General features: G+C 49.4%; 1 protein-coding gene across 1 annotated transcript in view; it reads left to right on the top strand.

Annotated features, from left to right (window-relative positions):
- The window catches only part of FIGNL2 (fidgetin like 2), a 43,924-nt gene extending 35,503 nt beyond the window's left edge, over window positions 1-8,421 (top strand). The window contains 2 exon segments of the mRNA XM_034792164.1: window positions 5,682-6,565; window positions 6,567-8,421. Of these exon segments, the coding sequence (XP_034648055.1) occupies window positions 5,693-6,565; window positions 6,567-7,910 (2,217 nt within the window). The 5' untranslated portion in view covers window positions 5,682-5,692 and the 3' untranslated portion in view covers window positions 7,911-8,421.
- The last annotated feature ends 7,883 nt before the right edge of the window (window positions 8,422-16,304 follow it).

Below are 16,304 nucleotides of genomic sequence, written 5' to 3'. Positions count from 1 at the left end.
GTGGGAGTCGTTGATTTTTAAGGGCTGATGGGCTTTGGGCGTGAATGCCGTAGGGCTGGTGTACATGCATACACACGCATGTGCGCAAACACAAACAAACCTGCATCAAAACCTGGGTTCACACCTTGAGCTATTTCTCTGTAAGTCTGCTTAGAGACACTCTTAATTTGTAATAAACTGTCCTGCTTCCACTCGGCTTCTCCACATTTGCACTAAAATAACAAAAGGAGTGAATTAAAACCAGTTTGTGTGTAGACCAGCTCAGGTTTGTGCCCAAAAGTCCCTGGAGGTGTTTACACCTCGCTCGGTGCTATCTAAATGAAATAGAATTAAGCATAAAGTCCGTGAAACATGGCCCAGAATACAGAGCCCTGAACCCAAGTGTTAAAACTCAGACGGACTAAGCGAGACATTCTGATAATCCAACACAAACTGAAGCAAAATAATCCCTTCACTATTATTCCAAGGGTAAAAAAGTTGTGTTCTAAACTCGGGTTAGCTAATGCGGGTTAAAACAGCAGTGAAGAGACAGCTTTTAACTCAGGTTAACAACTCGAATTAACCCCCCTGCTCCCCTCTAGGGGGCGCTAACCAAAGTTAAAAACAGAGCTGCTGCATCTTCAGGGCTGTTTTCTCCCAAAGTAGCTCACGTGAATTAAGGACTCACTTTTTCTGCAGTATAGATGACCCCTGAGTGACAGAATGATCCCCTGAATGAAAATCTATTATTTCATTTGTAAAACAGTCACTCTCTCTCGTGGAGAGAGACTTCCAGTTTTAGATGCAATTTCCTTGTGTCTTTGGCCGTGTTTGGAAAGACATAGGCTAGGGCTTTTGCATTGCTCGATTCTGTGGGGAAAAGCAATGCCCTCCCTCAAAGAACTTAATTTCCTTAATGCCCCTTGTCATCATTTGTGTGGTATTTTCCTTGTAACCCCAAACCAGCTCTATCTAATCATTTTACTCGGCAGGGGGCAGATACTAGAAGTCTTCTGGTCATAAACTTGAAAAATTGCCAGATCCATATTTCTCTACATTAAATAAGTGGATGGATGCAAGAGAGAAAATTACCACTTAAGCTGATCACTCGATATTAGGAACGATGAGTTTACGTTTCTGATTAAGCAATTAATTCAGCGAATCTGAGCTCTGGTGTTTGTAAGGCAGAACTTGAAAACAGTGCATGCGTTTTCCAGCTATTTGAAATTAGAAAGAAAGAACGAACAAACTTTGGAACAACATCTACTATAGTATCAGTGCATTATATGCACGTTCTGTACAAACATATGTGATATTAACAGGGCTGGGGGCCACCCTGCCTCAAGAGAGAGAACGTGACAGCAAAGAAACTGGCGCTCTAAGGAGAACCTCGGGAGATAGACATGGCTTTTGTCTCTTGAAGGTTATTAAAATATATGGCCAGGGAGTCTATGAGCAATATCCCAGCTTAAAGGAAGGGACTCAGTCCATGCCATCAGAGCTCATTAGTATTATTTGTTTTAGAGTAATGCACAGTCTGGGGCCCCATTGTGATGGGTGCTGTACAAAGACGCAGTGAGAGAGTCCCTAACCCCAGATACCCTGGCGATAGAATAATCTAAGGTAAATCCACTTGATTAGGTCCCAAAATGCACTTTCCTTAGAATCCTATGTATTGTCTTCCCTGGGTAGTGCTATAGGACCATGTATGTAATATATTCCCTGTCCTCCACATTTTAAATCAGATTTTCGGCCCAGAGCGGAGTAAAAATCATGTATCGAAGCTGCTTTATGGGCTCATGTCTTTGCAGGCACAGTTCGCTGTTCCGCACCGCCAGAGTCGGGTTTTGTGGATCAAAGGCAGTATGCATCAGACCATCGATCACTTTATAATATGCCCTTTTCCTCTGTTGCAATCAATGGGGAAAACCCGCTCACACAATTAAAACCCAACTCCAGCTAGGCAGGAGACATGCGGCATTTCTAGAGGATTTCTGTGTAGTTCCGTCTAGGGATTTTTGGGGAGGGGGCCTAAATGTGGTTGGTGCCTCTTTAAGGGCCCAGTCCTGCCAAGGGTCGGGTCCTTGTTGATGTAGCAGGAGTGTAGAGTGCTCAGCACACAATGCACTGCTGTAAGCTCTGTCTTTTTCTGTCTGTACCACGCCCAGCACAGCAGGGTCCTGGTCCGTGACTGGGGCTTCTCAGCCTTCCTGCAGCACCAATAATAAATAATAGAGAGTCACCATCAAGGCAGCGCTGCTAATGCGGCTCCTATTTTCTGATGTCTCTGCAGCAGTGCTGCCTTGACGTGTGTCTTGAGCCGTTGGCTGGATCTCCCTGGGACCCAGCCCTGCGCAATCCTGGTTAATGGGTTACCGTGATTCAACGATAATGCTCGAGGGCCTGGTACTTTGTTCTGTCTTTTAAAAACGTCCTCCTTGTTCCTCCAAGTCTCAGGCTTCCTCCTGAAATTCACTTTTTCTTTTTAATCACTTCCTGCTGCCTCGTGCTCCTGATCGAAGGGGGATGGTTTCCTCCCCCCTCCAACCATACTTAGTGTTGTGCTTGGAAAAAATCAGCTGCAAGAAGGGAAGTTTATTGGAAAGCACTCGCCTTTGTGTTCATTAAAAAAGGGTCCTTTTCCCGCGGGCTGCCTTTGCTGTCTCTGTCTGACCGTTTACCTATCAGTGGCGCTTTAATAATGGCAAGTAAATGCAGAGAGGATGTCAAATAAAGCCACGCAAAGCTGCCATTTAAATCCTCTTGTGTAAGTTTGATATCCAAAGTGGAAGCACAAATGCCATATAAGTCAATTAAAGCATTAAGTAATCTAATTGTGCTGTGGCCACAAAGTGGCTTAAAGGCTGAGAGAGGCAAGTGAATGGTGTGTCCAGAACCCTCCCAGCCCCCACGTTAGCATTCCCCCGAGGCCTTTGTGAATGAGTAAAGGGGGAGGGAAGTTAGGGAAGGGGTGGAGGTTGGTGGTGAGAACATACACACACAAGGACAACAATGGACAACAGAGAGAGAGCGAGAGAGCCAGCGCGCCCATGCACTATGATCAGCGTCCCAAAGGCCCCCTTCTCCTGGCCTTGAAATTTTGGAATTTGCTTTGCACTTAGCAAGGCTGCCTGTCTGTCTTTGTTCATTAGCTCAGAAGAAGGAGAACAGTGCAATTAAAGTCACTTAAGTCAAAAGAAGGGCGATGTGCTGTTCGCATTCCTCCAGCGCGGCTCGCCCTGGATTCTTCCATTGTGTGCCGCTTTTCCCTGGCGCATTCCTGGGCCAGAGACCTTCACTCCATTCCGGGGAGAATTAGTGGGCCTGAGTCATGCTGCTGGGGCGAGTCGATGGAGTCAAACAAGGGTAAAACCCGTGTCAGGGAAGCTTGCTGTGTGTGTATGTGGATCCATGCAATGTATGTCATCCGTATCCCACTGCTCAGAGACCGCACCATCCAGGGCTCTAAATTCTGTTCCAACTCACTGGGCTAGGCACTCAGCTAGTGGAAATCAGCCATAACTCCACGGATTTCCATGGAGTCGGTGAGGGTCTGGTGCATTTTCTTCCACAAGGACACTAACGCTGGGCTTGCCATGTAAAGCCAGTGGCTGCATGCTAGAGCACAGGGGTCTGATACTCTCTCTCCCCACCTACCCACGCGCACCCCAGGAAGCACAATGAAGGAGGCTGGCTCTGTAAAAGCCCGATCCCAGACCCCCGGCATGAACAGATTTGGCTGGGTGGATTCCACGGAAGGTGGGAACCCTCCCCCCACAACTCACCCACAGCATGGGGACCAGAGCAGCTGCTGTGTTGCAGAAGGCTTCTCTTTAGGGTTGCTTTGCCCAATGGGTCTCTGCTCCCTCATTCGCACTGGCCATGTGCCGTCCCAGCACTGCTGCAGGGCGGGTCTCTTTGGACCCTTGCTCTGCTGTGCTCCATTCCCCACTCTGCAGCCTTCTCCTGTGTGCGGCAGAGCCATTCCCCTTAGGGCCTCCCACCCTCCCCCAGGCCAGGAGGCAGGACACCGCTCTTAGAAAATACCCGTCCAGCTTTGCGATATTTCACCTACCTGACAGTATGGATTTAATTTCCCATGACAAATGGGCCTGGTGAAAAGAGCCTGGGATTCATATGGGCTCATGGATAATTCATAGTAAGTGTCCGACCCGTCAGGAGAGGTGGAACCTGAGGCCTGTCTGTGTCGTTCAGCCTGGTTTAGCCACGTGCTGATATGAACCAGTGCGTTGTGATTTACTCTGTACACGGGGCCTTTAGGGACAGTGTTGAGCAAGGGGCCAGCACCCCGATAGACCAGCAAATTCTGATCTGGGTCCCAGCATCTTCACTCCAATCCGTATCTGCTGTGACCCTTTCGGCTCCGTCTCCTCTCGCTCCCGCTGGCATAAAGCGGGAAGGGCAGCAGCATGTCTGAGAGGAGGAGACGCCGATCTTTTGTGTTCTGTCCTACACTTACCCTCTAACCCTTAGAACAAGCTGAGCAGAAATGCAGACCGGGCTCTGCCCCTTGCGTGCCATTGACACCAGTGCAAAGACAGTGCAAAGTGCTACCACATTAAAATGGCTTTGCACTGTTGTGAAGGCCCCACAAGGCCCAGGGTAACAGACTAAGGGCTAATCTAAACTACCACGCTACATCGCTCTGATCTGGGTTGCATCCTGTCAATGCACATTTCGTCACAACAACCTTAACTCTGACTTAGCAGGTGAGTTCTTAGGGCAGTGTCTGTCTTGTTGTGATGTACCTGCAGAGTCTTGCTTTGGGCGTGACTGGGATCTCTCAGCACTACTACCGTGGAACTAATAATAATGATCCACGATTTGTTGGATGGGTTTTGTGGTCATCTTTTGAAATTCTCAGATAAAAAGTGGCTTAGCAGTGTAAAGCACTACCGTGATGATTAGTGATAGGCAGGGAATTGTGTGTATGGTTCCCATCGGTGTGAATAGAGTAAAATCCATGCCAAGCCAGCAGCTCTGCGAATGTCTCCTCCCAGGCCCTGGTCCCGTGTGTTCTATACTGTTCCGCAGTCTTGTCTTGACCACAAAGTGCTGCCTAGAGGGACTTAGAGTGAAATACGCTGCTGGTCTCGGTGTTCGTGTGACCACGAGGGGGCGAATCTCAGGTTTGGCACATGGTAATGTTATAATGGGGCTGCGAGGGTCACTAAATGTTTTCCCAGTGTAACTTAAACGTTTTTGTCTTGAAGGCTGATTCAGTTTGGGGAAAAAAAAGATTCCCCCCTCCCCCCATCATAGGGCATAGAAACTCTCCTAAAGAGAAGCCGACCCAGCCTCAAAGGGGGCTCTATGAACATCATGGAGCCTTTGGCTAAAATATTCAAACTTTAGTGCCTGAAGGCAGGCTCTGGAATACCACTGGCCTGCTTGTCCAAGGTGCTAATTGCCCTCAGCTCCTGTGAACGTTAGTGGGAGTTGTGCCTGCTCTGCACTTCTAGAGATTGGGCCAGTTTATTTAGGTGAGGGGTTCTGGGCCTCTTCCGTGCTGAAGACACCCCATGGAGCCCTATCGCGTAGCTGGGACCCTCTTTACATTTCGCAGACTGAGAAGGGCAGGGTGTTGAGCCCCGTACGTTTAAACCTGCCTCCATTTCAGCAGGACCGCTCTACTCCAGGGCCATATTTAACCCTTTCTGCCTCTGTTTCCCTGTCCCCAGCTCTGTTGAAGATGCACTGGACACCAGAGCATGCCCAGCCCCTGAACCAGTGGCCAGAGCAGCACCTCGATGTCTCCTCCACCACCTCCTCACCAGCCCACAAATCTGACCTCTACCACAGCAGCCGGCAGCGCTTCAACTACGCCTGGGCCAACGACGACATCTCCGCGCTGACGGCCTCCAACCTCCTCAAGAGGTACGCGGAGAAGTACTCGGGGGTGCTGGACTCGCCCTACGAGAGGCCAGTGCTGAACAGCTACGGGGATGGCGCGTTTGGGCCGCTCAACGGGCAGAAAGGTGACGTGGAGCCTTGGCCGATGTCGCATAGCTCGGACGGTGCCTACCCCCTGAGTGCCATGCACGATGGACTGTCTGGCTCCAAGGGGGTCGTTCCTTCTGCCCCAGGAAACGGGCCTGTAGGGCTTGGCAGCTCCCCTGTTGTCCCGGGCAACCTCGCAGACCCCATTTATCCCACTAACGCATGTGGGGGAGCCACCGGCTCCAGCGGCCTTGGCTCGTCTCAGGAGTATACCTCAGGCTACAGTGGCACCTACCTGCCATCGGGCTACTGCAGCCAGCCCACTACAGCACTTCCCCCTCCCCACCCGTCAACCCTGCACAGCTCAGGACTCCTGCAGCCCACGCACCCTTCCTCTGCACTGGTCCCCAGCTACAGCTCCTCAGGTCCCATGTACAACTACGCTTCAGGCAGCTACCCGCCTCAGCCCGGCTACGGGGGGATCCACCCTCCGCACCCGTCAGCCTCTTACCTGCCCTCGGGCATTGCTGCACCCACCCCCATCCCCCCGCCGCCTCCCTCCTCCCGGCCCCCAGGCATCCCTGGTTATAGCTACCAGAGCTCCAGCCTGCCCCCCCTCCCGGTGCCCCCCCCTCAGCAGCGACTCGGGGGGTTCCCTGAAACGAAAGGCCTTTGATATCCCCGGCGGGGAGGACGAAGCTGAGGGCAGGTACAGGAAATACAGCTATGAGCAACCAAAGTCCACCCCTGAGTCGCCATACCAGATGTCTGACAACGGCGAATGTGGAGGCAACAGCTTCAGCCGAAGCACCGAGACCTCCCAGCTGCCCTTCAAGGCTGGGAAAAGGCCGACGGGAGCAGCGGCGACTGTGGCCTTGGAGGAGCACGTAGGGAAGTACAACAGCCAGCCCATGAAAGGCCTGGTCTCCCCTCCGTACGGCGCCGGAGAAGCCCCTCTGAGGCCCGGGGAGAGCTTTGAGAAGTTCACCCCGCCCCTCGCCAATGGCGAGCGCGCAGGCGGTGAGCAGGGCCGTGCCTTCGCCCATGGGATGCAGGCCAAGCCGCAGGCGTTCAGCAGCCAGCCTGTGGAAGAGCAGCTGAAAAACGTAGACCCCCTGATCCTAGAGCTGGTGAACAACAAAATCGTCGACTGCAGCCCCCCCGTCCAGTGGACGGACATTGCCGGCCAGGTCTCGGTCAAAGCCGCCATCGAGGAAGAGCTGGTGTGGCCTATCCTGAGGCCCGGGGCCTACACTGGGGAGAGCCGGCCGCCCAGGACCATCCTGCTGTTCGGGCCTCGTGGAGCAGGGAAAACCCTGCTGAGCAGGTGCATCTCCACCCAGCTGGGCTCAACCTTCCTGAATCTCAGCGGGACGGCCCTGCTTTCCAAGTGGAAGGGCGAGGCCGAGAAGATCCTGCAGACAGTCTTCTTCGTGGCCAGCTGCCGTCAGCCATCAGTGGTGCTCATCTCCGAGGTGGAGTCCCTCCTCGCGGCCTGCGCTGGTGAAGAAGCCACCCAGGCGAGCGGCCTCAAGTCTCAGCTGCTTTCGTACTTGGACAACATAGCTACCTCAGCCGAGCAGAACGTCGTCGTCATCGGGACGACCACCCGGCCCAGCAATGTGGATGAAGCCTCCCAGAGGAGGTTCGCCAAGCGGTTTTACATTTCCCCGCCTGACAGCATCGCTCGGCGGCAGATCCTCCACCACACCTTGGCCCAGCAGAACTACTGCCTTAGTGAAAGGGAGATGGCCTCCCTCGTGCAGCACACCGAGAGCTACTCAGGCAGCGAACTCATCCAGCTATGCCAGCAGGCCGGCCCCACCAAACTCCACAGCCTGCCAGGCCAGCTGCAGCCCACCTCCTACAAAGACTTCGAGAACGCCTTCTGCAAAGTCCGCCCCACCGTCTCCCAGAAGGAGCTGGACTTGTACGTGGAGTGGGACAAAATGTACGGGTCCAGGCACTGACGGCGCATGGAAGGGGTGGGCTGGGGGAGCCAAGCCCTCAGCCTCAGACTCCCGAGGCATTTTTTTGTTGATGGTGGTGTTGGTTGAATGCCAGCTTGACCTCTGAGTGGAAGATTCGGGGGGATTATTTTGTATTTGTTAAGCTCTGTTGCTCTGGAGTCTCTGGTCTAGCTCCAGCTGCTAAGGATGGAATAACAGATCGCCCATGAATTCAGTCAGTGTCTTTTGTCTTTCTCCTATGTCCAAGCTGATCTGAAGATGAAATACTTGATCCAAGAAAAGACCCAAACACAAACAAATTCCTTTACAGGCTTTTCTATGTCGGACTTGACTGATTTGGTTTGTTTGTTTTTGTTTTTGGAAGTAGTCGCTCACTGAACTCAGGATAATCTATTTATTATTCGTCTACTTTCCCGTTCATCCGTTTGGAGACCAGCAAGGTAAAGGATGCAGCCAGGTGGAGATGCGTTTGGTTTTAGCCTTCTCATGCGTGATACGACAGCTCTCTAGTCGATTTTTGTTGTTGTTGTTGTTCCTAATAGAAATTTTTCAGCCATCATTTAACAAAACCAGCCCCGGTTGGATGTGGCATTTTGGGCAATTTTTCTGTACTGAACTGTGCCATACTAAGGACTTGTTCCCCCCCAAAATCAACATCTTTTCAAGCCATCGTGAGGAATTTATTATTAGGAATAAATGGCACAGGGAGATGGGAGGAGGGAGGAAAGGTTTTGGAGTAAAAAAAAATGTAGATTGTTTAATATACTAGACCTCATTTTTATTTTTGTAATGTATGTAGTATTTTTTTGTTTTTTTCTTTTTAACTACTCAGGAAAAAATTTACCTCAGAAAAAACAAACAGACAAACCCGAATGTGTTTTTAAAAACTCTTTTATCTTCTCAAGAAAGGGAAGGGGAAAAAAAAGATCTTAAGAGTTTGTCAAACTCAATACAAAGCTGCATTATGTGTTTGCTTCCAAAAAAGGATGACAGAAAGAAGAAAGAAAAAAAAAAACTTGAAGTTGTTACAAAGATGAAAGTTGAATGTATTTCAGATGCTTTTCACAATATATTATGCCATAATTTTATTTTATTTTTTTTAAACATTGTTATTGTAGTGTTTGGTGGAGTAACGTGTCTTCAAAGGAAAAGAGAGTATTAGTGCCGTAGTTTAAAAGCTGTTGCTAGTACCACTTTTTGGATAAACCTACTGGGTACATTCCCAACTTCTTGGTTTGCAAAGCTTGTTTCTCTGTTGTGTTCTCCACTTCCTCTTCTTCCGTATCCTAGCGAAGGACCCTGCCTGTGCTGTAGAAGAAGCATATTAACATGTGGTCAAGACCTGACCATGTTGTAAGAGGGTTTATTTTTGCCTTTGTGGACAGGAAAAACTATGTTAGAGAACCAAGTTTTAACCTGCGAAGACTTCTGCACTGTGCGTTTAAGGCCTTATCTACAGGAGAACGCTGCACTGGTTTAGTTAAGAGTGAGATTTTAAACAGATTTAATGAAACCAGTGCAAACCTCTGTGTGGATGCTCATCTTTTTGTTGAAACCAGGCACAATTCGGAATAGCCCAAAGTTAGGAGTTGGCAGAAGCTGAAACAAAACGAGCTGTCTTTAAACCAGTTTAACTAAATCATTTTTAAAAAACAGCGGAAGTTAAACTAGTGCCGTTTGGTAGGTCTCAGCCCATTTCTTACTGCCCAATCCTGCAAGTTGTGTTGCTGGCGTATCATGTTGCCCTGTGCAGAACAACATGCCAGATCCGGGCCTTTGTTTTCAGGCAATGGCCTCTCAAACCCACCCCTAGGCTACAGGAGCCGAGAGCAATGGCAGAGGGATAAAGCTAAATCTCTCTTGTGTCTTCCTGGCTCCAGTTTTAATGCCTCTGAGGCTCGTGTGTAGGTCTGAAATAATGCAGGGCCCAGTCTCCTCATGCAGAGGCTTTTCCATACTGGCATTTTCCTTCCATCTAGCGAAGATGGGTATGTCCCAGTTAGCGGTAGGGGAAGGCAGGGCAGTACCGTTGTGATCCCCTGGAAATCCTACCCACTGGCCTAGTGGCATTGCCACCATCCCAGAACGAAGGGGTCCGATCCCAACCCCAGTGAAGCCAACAGAAGGGCTTGTTATGATTCTTCTTACCCGCATGGAGATTTGCGTCACCTTAGCCCCCGGCTGGCTCCCTGAGCTGCCTTTATACAGCCTACAAAAAACAAGCCAAGCACTTGAAATACAAAATGCCAAACCCCCAGCCACTTGAAGTCCCACTGCCTGGTAATAGAGCGTCAGCTCGTCAGGGTGGGAGCCCACGGTTTGTGCTTGTCTAGGATACTATAGCAATGCTTAACAGCAGCCAAAGGGCTAGAGCTAAAAGGCCAATGGAGAATGAACTTCTAATGCTGAGAACTGGCCACTTTGGGGCAGGGAAGAGGCACAGAGCAGGATGAGGCAGGTTAGCAAGGGCACTGGGAGATTCTCTGGTCCTGAATTTTAGTTACTCCCACCCCTGCATGTGGGGGAGGGTGGAGTTAAGGTGGATTTAAGCCAGTTTTGCACTCTGGGCTTTCAGGGGCGAGTTACAGGAGGAGTTACACTCCTCCAGTGTGAGTTACAGCAGCCTCAGGGCTGCTCTAACTTATGCTTTAGTTCCCATCGCCCCCTTTGGGCCAGGAGAAGCAGAGAATAGCTGCAGTGTAGTCCAGGCACTCCCACTCCCTTAGTTAGCTCATTTTGCTCTATTGGGGGAAGGCAGTTGGGAGAAGCTAGCCAGGGTACCACAGTTGTTCCCTCCCTGGCTCTGTGTTCATCACAGCCATTCTCTTCTCACACCAAATAATGCCCTGTGCCAGGTGCCAACACAAGGCTGCCTCTTAGCTTCTTTCTCTAGGCATGTTCTTAACAGATAATCTGGGAGGGAACAGACCCCTTGGCTCATGGTCTACAGGACTGCAATCGTGCCCCTTATCCCCACCAAAGATCTGTCAGTGTCGCATTTGAGAGAACCAGTTTCTTGAGAGGTTTTGCATGCTAAAGTCTGAGAGCCAGGAACTCTGACTGCTCAGGGAGAGTGGGAGGGTGTTTGCAGGGGTGTGATAAGGGAGCCGCTGGAGCTGTTATTAAGGGGCTTGCTGCTTCTCTGTACTGACTTCGGAGCCCATGTGTCTCATGAGAAGATTCTGCTGCTAGCATTGCAACTTTCCCCCCTTCACCCTACAAAGAATGAGGTTTTTACACTAGCACCCAGAACGTGCTATGTCCCTGCACCAACTTACAACGACCCAGTCCCCAACCCAAACCATTTCTCGAAATCCTTCATTTCGGAGTAACTTGGGAGCTGCCTGAAAAGGAAATCTTTTTAAAAGGGGCATCTGCATTGTAAAGGCTCACTTGTAACTCAGTCTAACTGCACCATCTCTGCCTCTGATGGATCAGAGCGAGTAGCAGAACAGCAGTGATGTGATCGTGACAACCAGCGTTCATTAGCTTTGTGCAGATTTATTTTATAACCAAACCAACTGTCTAAAATGATGTAGGGCCCAATTCAAAGCCCTTTTGAGTAAATGGAACTAGATCCCTGTCCACTTCAATGAACGGTGGATCAGATCTTTGGATGATGAGTGCAAACAGGGCTCTGTTGCTTTTTAAGTTGCGGATGTTCCATCTCACTTTCTGTACTGATCTCCAACTTAGTCTCAATTTGCAATAATCAACTTGACCCAGAAGCTGGCGAGGGATAGCACTGTCCTTTATTTGTTCTTCACTCTGCTGCTCTCCGCTGCCCTTTGCTTGCTGTGACAAGCTTTACCACGTGAAAAGTGCCATTGTCCCTTGTGTGGGCAGGTGTGCTGTGTTGGATTGGATTGTTTTCACAGCTCTCATTCATTCCTTCATTCTCCTCCCCTGCTTCCTCAGATCCTAAAATCGCACTTTCTTTTAGGCTCTTTCCACCACCTCCTTGTGAGGCATCTCCTTCTGCGGGTTGGATTCTAGAACCCTGGCAACTGTTAACAATGTCGGACTGATGCTCCCTCTCTCTGACAGCTGTTGTATTTAACCATTGAGAAAGCAGAAGCCACGGCTATTAAAGTCCCTTAAGTGAGTATATAATGTAGGAGGCACATTAAATAAGCTCTTCTCAGTTATCTCCGAGGGCTTAGTACAAAACACTGGATGAGACCCAGGGCACTTTTCAAACAGGGCTCGATTTGTGCTGCCTCCCCTGCTTTTTCTCTCTCGGTTTCTTCATTTGTTCTTTCGAAATCATGGCAAAGAGAACTAGGAAGTGCTCAGCAGCTAGCGAGAGCTGTCTGCAGTGATGTGTCCACGGGTGGCACTTACTGGGCAACTCACTGCTGGAATATGTGCTTGCCCCTCAAACCAGGGGATAGTCTCTGAAATAGCTGCTCCTGACGCTTCTTGCTGAAGTCTGAGTTACATTCTGTATTAACCAAAAGTCCCCAGGTGCCAGGAATCAACCCATATCCCTATGACCAGGAATTCCCTGGGGCTGTTGCCCAAACCCAGTACTTTCCCTGTTATATACGTTGGTGGTTTGGAAATGGTCCTAGCTACAGTCCACGTACAAGGGTTGAACAGCTGCTCACAGAAAGAAAAGGGGCAGCAAGACCATACGTGCAGTAGGCTGCAGGAATCGACCCTGTAAAATTCTAGCCACTCATTTTTCTTAACGCTGGTATCTGGCTCCAGCCATCCCCTCGTCCTCTTTCTGATTTCCCATTGAGAATTAAGGATGGCTAGACCTGGCTGTCTTGGGGAGAGGATTTCTGGTTGGTCTATCTTCCCTTGATTAGTAATGCATGAAAATGAATAAAGCAAAGGGGGAAGGAGCTGACTCACAGTGGAGCCCTGAGGAGGGAGAGGATTGAAAAGGTGCAGGGGATTTTAAACTTTTTTTAATTTATCAAGTTTGACTGTGTAGGGCCAGTTTTCAAAACTTGGCCACTAAATTTAAGAGATCCAGTGTCATGGTCGGGGTCTCCAATTGACACTCAGGCACCTGCGTGCTGGTTTGAATGGCTGGGGGACAAATTGGGTGTCCAGTTTTAAAAGTGGGGTCTGGATAACCTCAGTTGGTGAGGGGAGGGCGTATGTGTAAGAGACATTGGATGAACTGGTTGAAATACAATAAGATAACATGACCCAGACAATTTTAAAAAGATTTTTTTAAAATGTTTCTGCGATCTTGTTTTATATGAAATTGGAAGTACTATACAAGAGGAACTGTTTTTTATTTTTTGTCTATTAAGAGACAACAAGGAACCAAGACTTCTGGGCTCTATTCCCTGACTGTGTCATGGGTTTACTGCGCGACCTTGGATTAGTTTTATAACATGCTCTGTGCCTCAGTTTGCCCATCTGTAAAATGGGGGATAACCCCGCTCGCTGAGATGAGAAATCTCCCAAGAAATATCAATGTCTCTGTGGCGTAGTTAGCAGCACGTTCCCTGACTTGTAATCCAGGCTGGGATTTAAGGGGATCCAGGATTGTGGCGGCAGGCCGCACAAGCTGAGAGCTAAAGAGCCAGAGAGAACTGAAGGGTCTGTGTCCAGGACCCTCAACAAAGAATCCCTTGTTATGTTCAGTATAGCCAAAGCCTCTCTCTTTCCTGCCGCATGAGACATCACGGGGAGGCTATGTCCAAATATTATGATATCTACATGAACTTTTTCAGGTTCACCTGTGTACGTGTGTATCTGCACATTCACTTGATGGGATCTTGAGCGCCTTTGTAGAAAGCTGGCTCTTGGGGATATTTTTTAAATGTACCTCCTTTTAGCATCCTCCTTGCCCTCCGTCTCACCTCTCCTCCAAAAAGTGGTACTGGATTTTTGAAGACTTTTTTCTTATTATCATATTTGACTTTGTACATCCTCTGTAACCATTTCTACCTCATTTTGCAACATATTGTACATGAAAGTATTTAATTCATGTCTTATTAATGTCTGAAAAGAAATGCTTTTGAACTGTAATGGTCTACCTCAAAAAATACTGTATTTTAAAAAGAAAAGTATTACACAGTATTAAAGAGATTACATGAAAAACAAAATGTTTGGCTGTAAGAGCATGTAGTTTATTATTAATTACATCCGCTCTCTCTTGGAAAGTTCGCAGTGGCATTTGGAATCTTCACCGTAACAGCACGGGAATAGGGTCCAGGAATCTATATCCTATTGTTACAGCTGGTCAGGAATTTTTCGACAAGATGTTTTCCCATCAAAAAATGTTGCTTCAGCAAAATTTAATTTGTTTATGGGAATTGTTTGGTTTTGATAAATTTCCCAGCTCAAAAAACTGTTGGAAAAAAGTTTTCACGTTACCAGAATGTCCTGTTTCAGCATTTGAAAAACAAAACGGGAGTTTCCTGATTCAAAATGTCTCTTTGTTTTGAAATTTAAACTAATTCTAGTTAAATAATTTTTTTTTAAACGGTCAAAAACAAAGCATTTTGAAATGATCACAATAAATGGTTTCAGTGGACCTAAACCAAAAATATATGTTGGTTTGAAAAAAAAATTGAGATTATTACTTTTCATCCCAATTTGGGACAGGAATTTTTTTCTAGATCTCAGATATTTTCCCAGGACAGGGAAACCATTTTATTACACAGCTACTGCCCACTACTGGAGAGAATCAGTGCTGCCCTCTAGTGGCTAGAGGTCTACAGAGTCCTATTATTGGCAATTAATGGAGAGTCTCCTTTGCAGCCAAACGCTAGCTCTGTGATTTTTGGAGCTGGAGCCCTAGTATTCTGGTCCCTAACACTGCACGCGTGTGCGTGGTTTAACTGGTGACCATGTAGGTGGACCGCAGTTGATTACTTCCAATAGCACAGCAGACTACAGAACTAGCACTCCCCGAATATGAGATGACCACAAGGGAGTAGCTTTGGGGTGTGGGACCAGACCCCTGGAGATCCTGCACACCTGCTCTAGGGAAGTGCGTGCTGACTTCTGTGGAGCAGCAGTAAGGAGCACTGCAAAGTGTGTTGCTCCTCAGGCCTCCTTGACAGGGTGGCTTGGGGACCCTCTGCTCAGCCCGTCTCTCGCCAGCCAGCCAGCCACACACACACACACACACACACACATACATACACACACACACACCCCTTCGTCCTGTGTGAACGTTAAGGTGCATGATGGGTCTCTCTTAGGAGATGATGGGGGCTCTGGAGGCAGAGCTGGTAAGCACACATGCAGATTCCTCGCTGTTCCTTCAGGGCACCCCCATGGGCCATTGCCCTCTCTCACTCTGGTTTCCCCACTGAGGGGGAACACGCTGGGGCAGGAATTGAGGAAGCAGCTGTCACACTCCGGGAAGCTGTGGGATTGTATAGGAGTATCTTTGGGAAGAGAGCTCTCTAAGTAGGGTTACCAACCCTCCAGGATTGTCCTGGAATCCCCAGGAATTAAAGATTAATCTTTCATTAAAGAGTATGTCATCCGATGAATCCTCCAGGAATATGTCCAACCAAAGCTGGCACCCTAACTCCCAGGGTGGGGTAGAGATCCTCCCTCCACCCCGGGCTCTGTGAAGCTGAACGGTGGCAGCTGGAGGCCTGGCTGAGCCCAGGTGAGGCTCGTCCCCTCGTCAGGCACGTCTCTCCAGGCAGAAGCAGAGCAGCCTGTGGAGGAGAAGGGTCTCTTGCGGGAACCCCTCCCCTGGGCCTCGCCTCATCCCCAGTCAGTGGGGTGCTTTGCCCACCTGTCTCTGAGGCTGCGGCCTGCCCGCTTTCGCAGGGTGGCAGGCGTTGGCCTGGCTCTGTGGTTGCCCTGGCACCAGGGCTCGGCCTGTGCTGCAGTCGGAGACCAGCTCCCTTACAGGCTGCGAGCCCCCCTCCATCTTGATTGCAGCGGGCTCAGGGCATGCCTGGCCACTTGCAGGTAAGAAATGGGGGGAGACCGGGGAGGCCTGGGCAATCTGTGCTCAGGGGGATGCTTCTGGGGTACTGGGTGAAGGCTCCCTCCACCAGGGATAGGGGAGGGGAGTGTGTGGGGGGGTACTTATTCTAATAAAAAGGTGGAACATCTGCAAGGAGGGTCTGGGAAAAGGGGTCTTTTGGCTGCAGGGCCTGGGGGGGCATGCGGAGGGAGACCTATTTTAACAAAGGAGAAGCTGCTGAGTGTGATATAAATGCCTAGGCAGGGGGGGGGGGGGCCCCCCGGGAGGGGGGGGGGGGGGGGGGGAAATGGGTGAGGTTTTTTTCTCCCATCAGGAAGGGGAGGTGGGGGAGAAATCAGACATGGAGTAACAGACAAAAAAGTGTGTCTAATGAAGGGACAAGGTGATAGTCACATGAAATATAGTCCAGACTGTAAAGTGTCCCTTAGCCCTGGAGAGATGGTCTTGTATGGGCTGGGATTTTAAAA

The sequence above is a fragment of the Trachemys scripta genome, chromosome 16 (genome assembly GCF_013100865.1).
Source record: "Trachemys scripta elegans isolate TJP31775 chromosome 16, CAS_Tse_1.0, whole genome shotgun sequence".
In the NCBI taxonomy this organism is placed as follows: domain Eukaryota; kingdom Metazoa; phylum Chordata; order Testudines; family Emydidae; genus Trachemys; species Trachemys scripta.
Note: the sequence above shows the minus strand (reverse complement) of the source record. Positions and strands in the feature narration are given on the sequence as shown.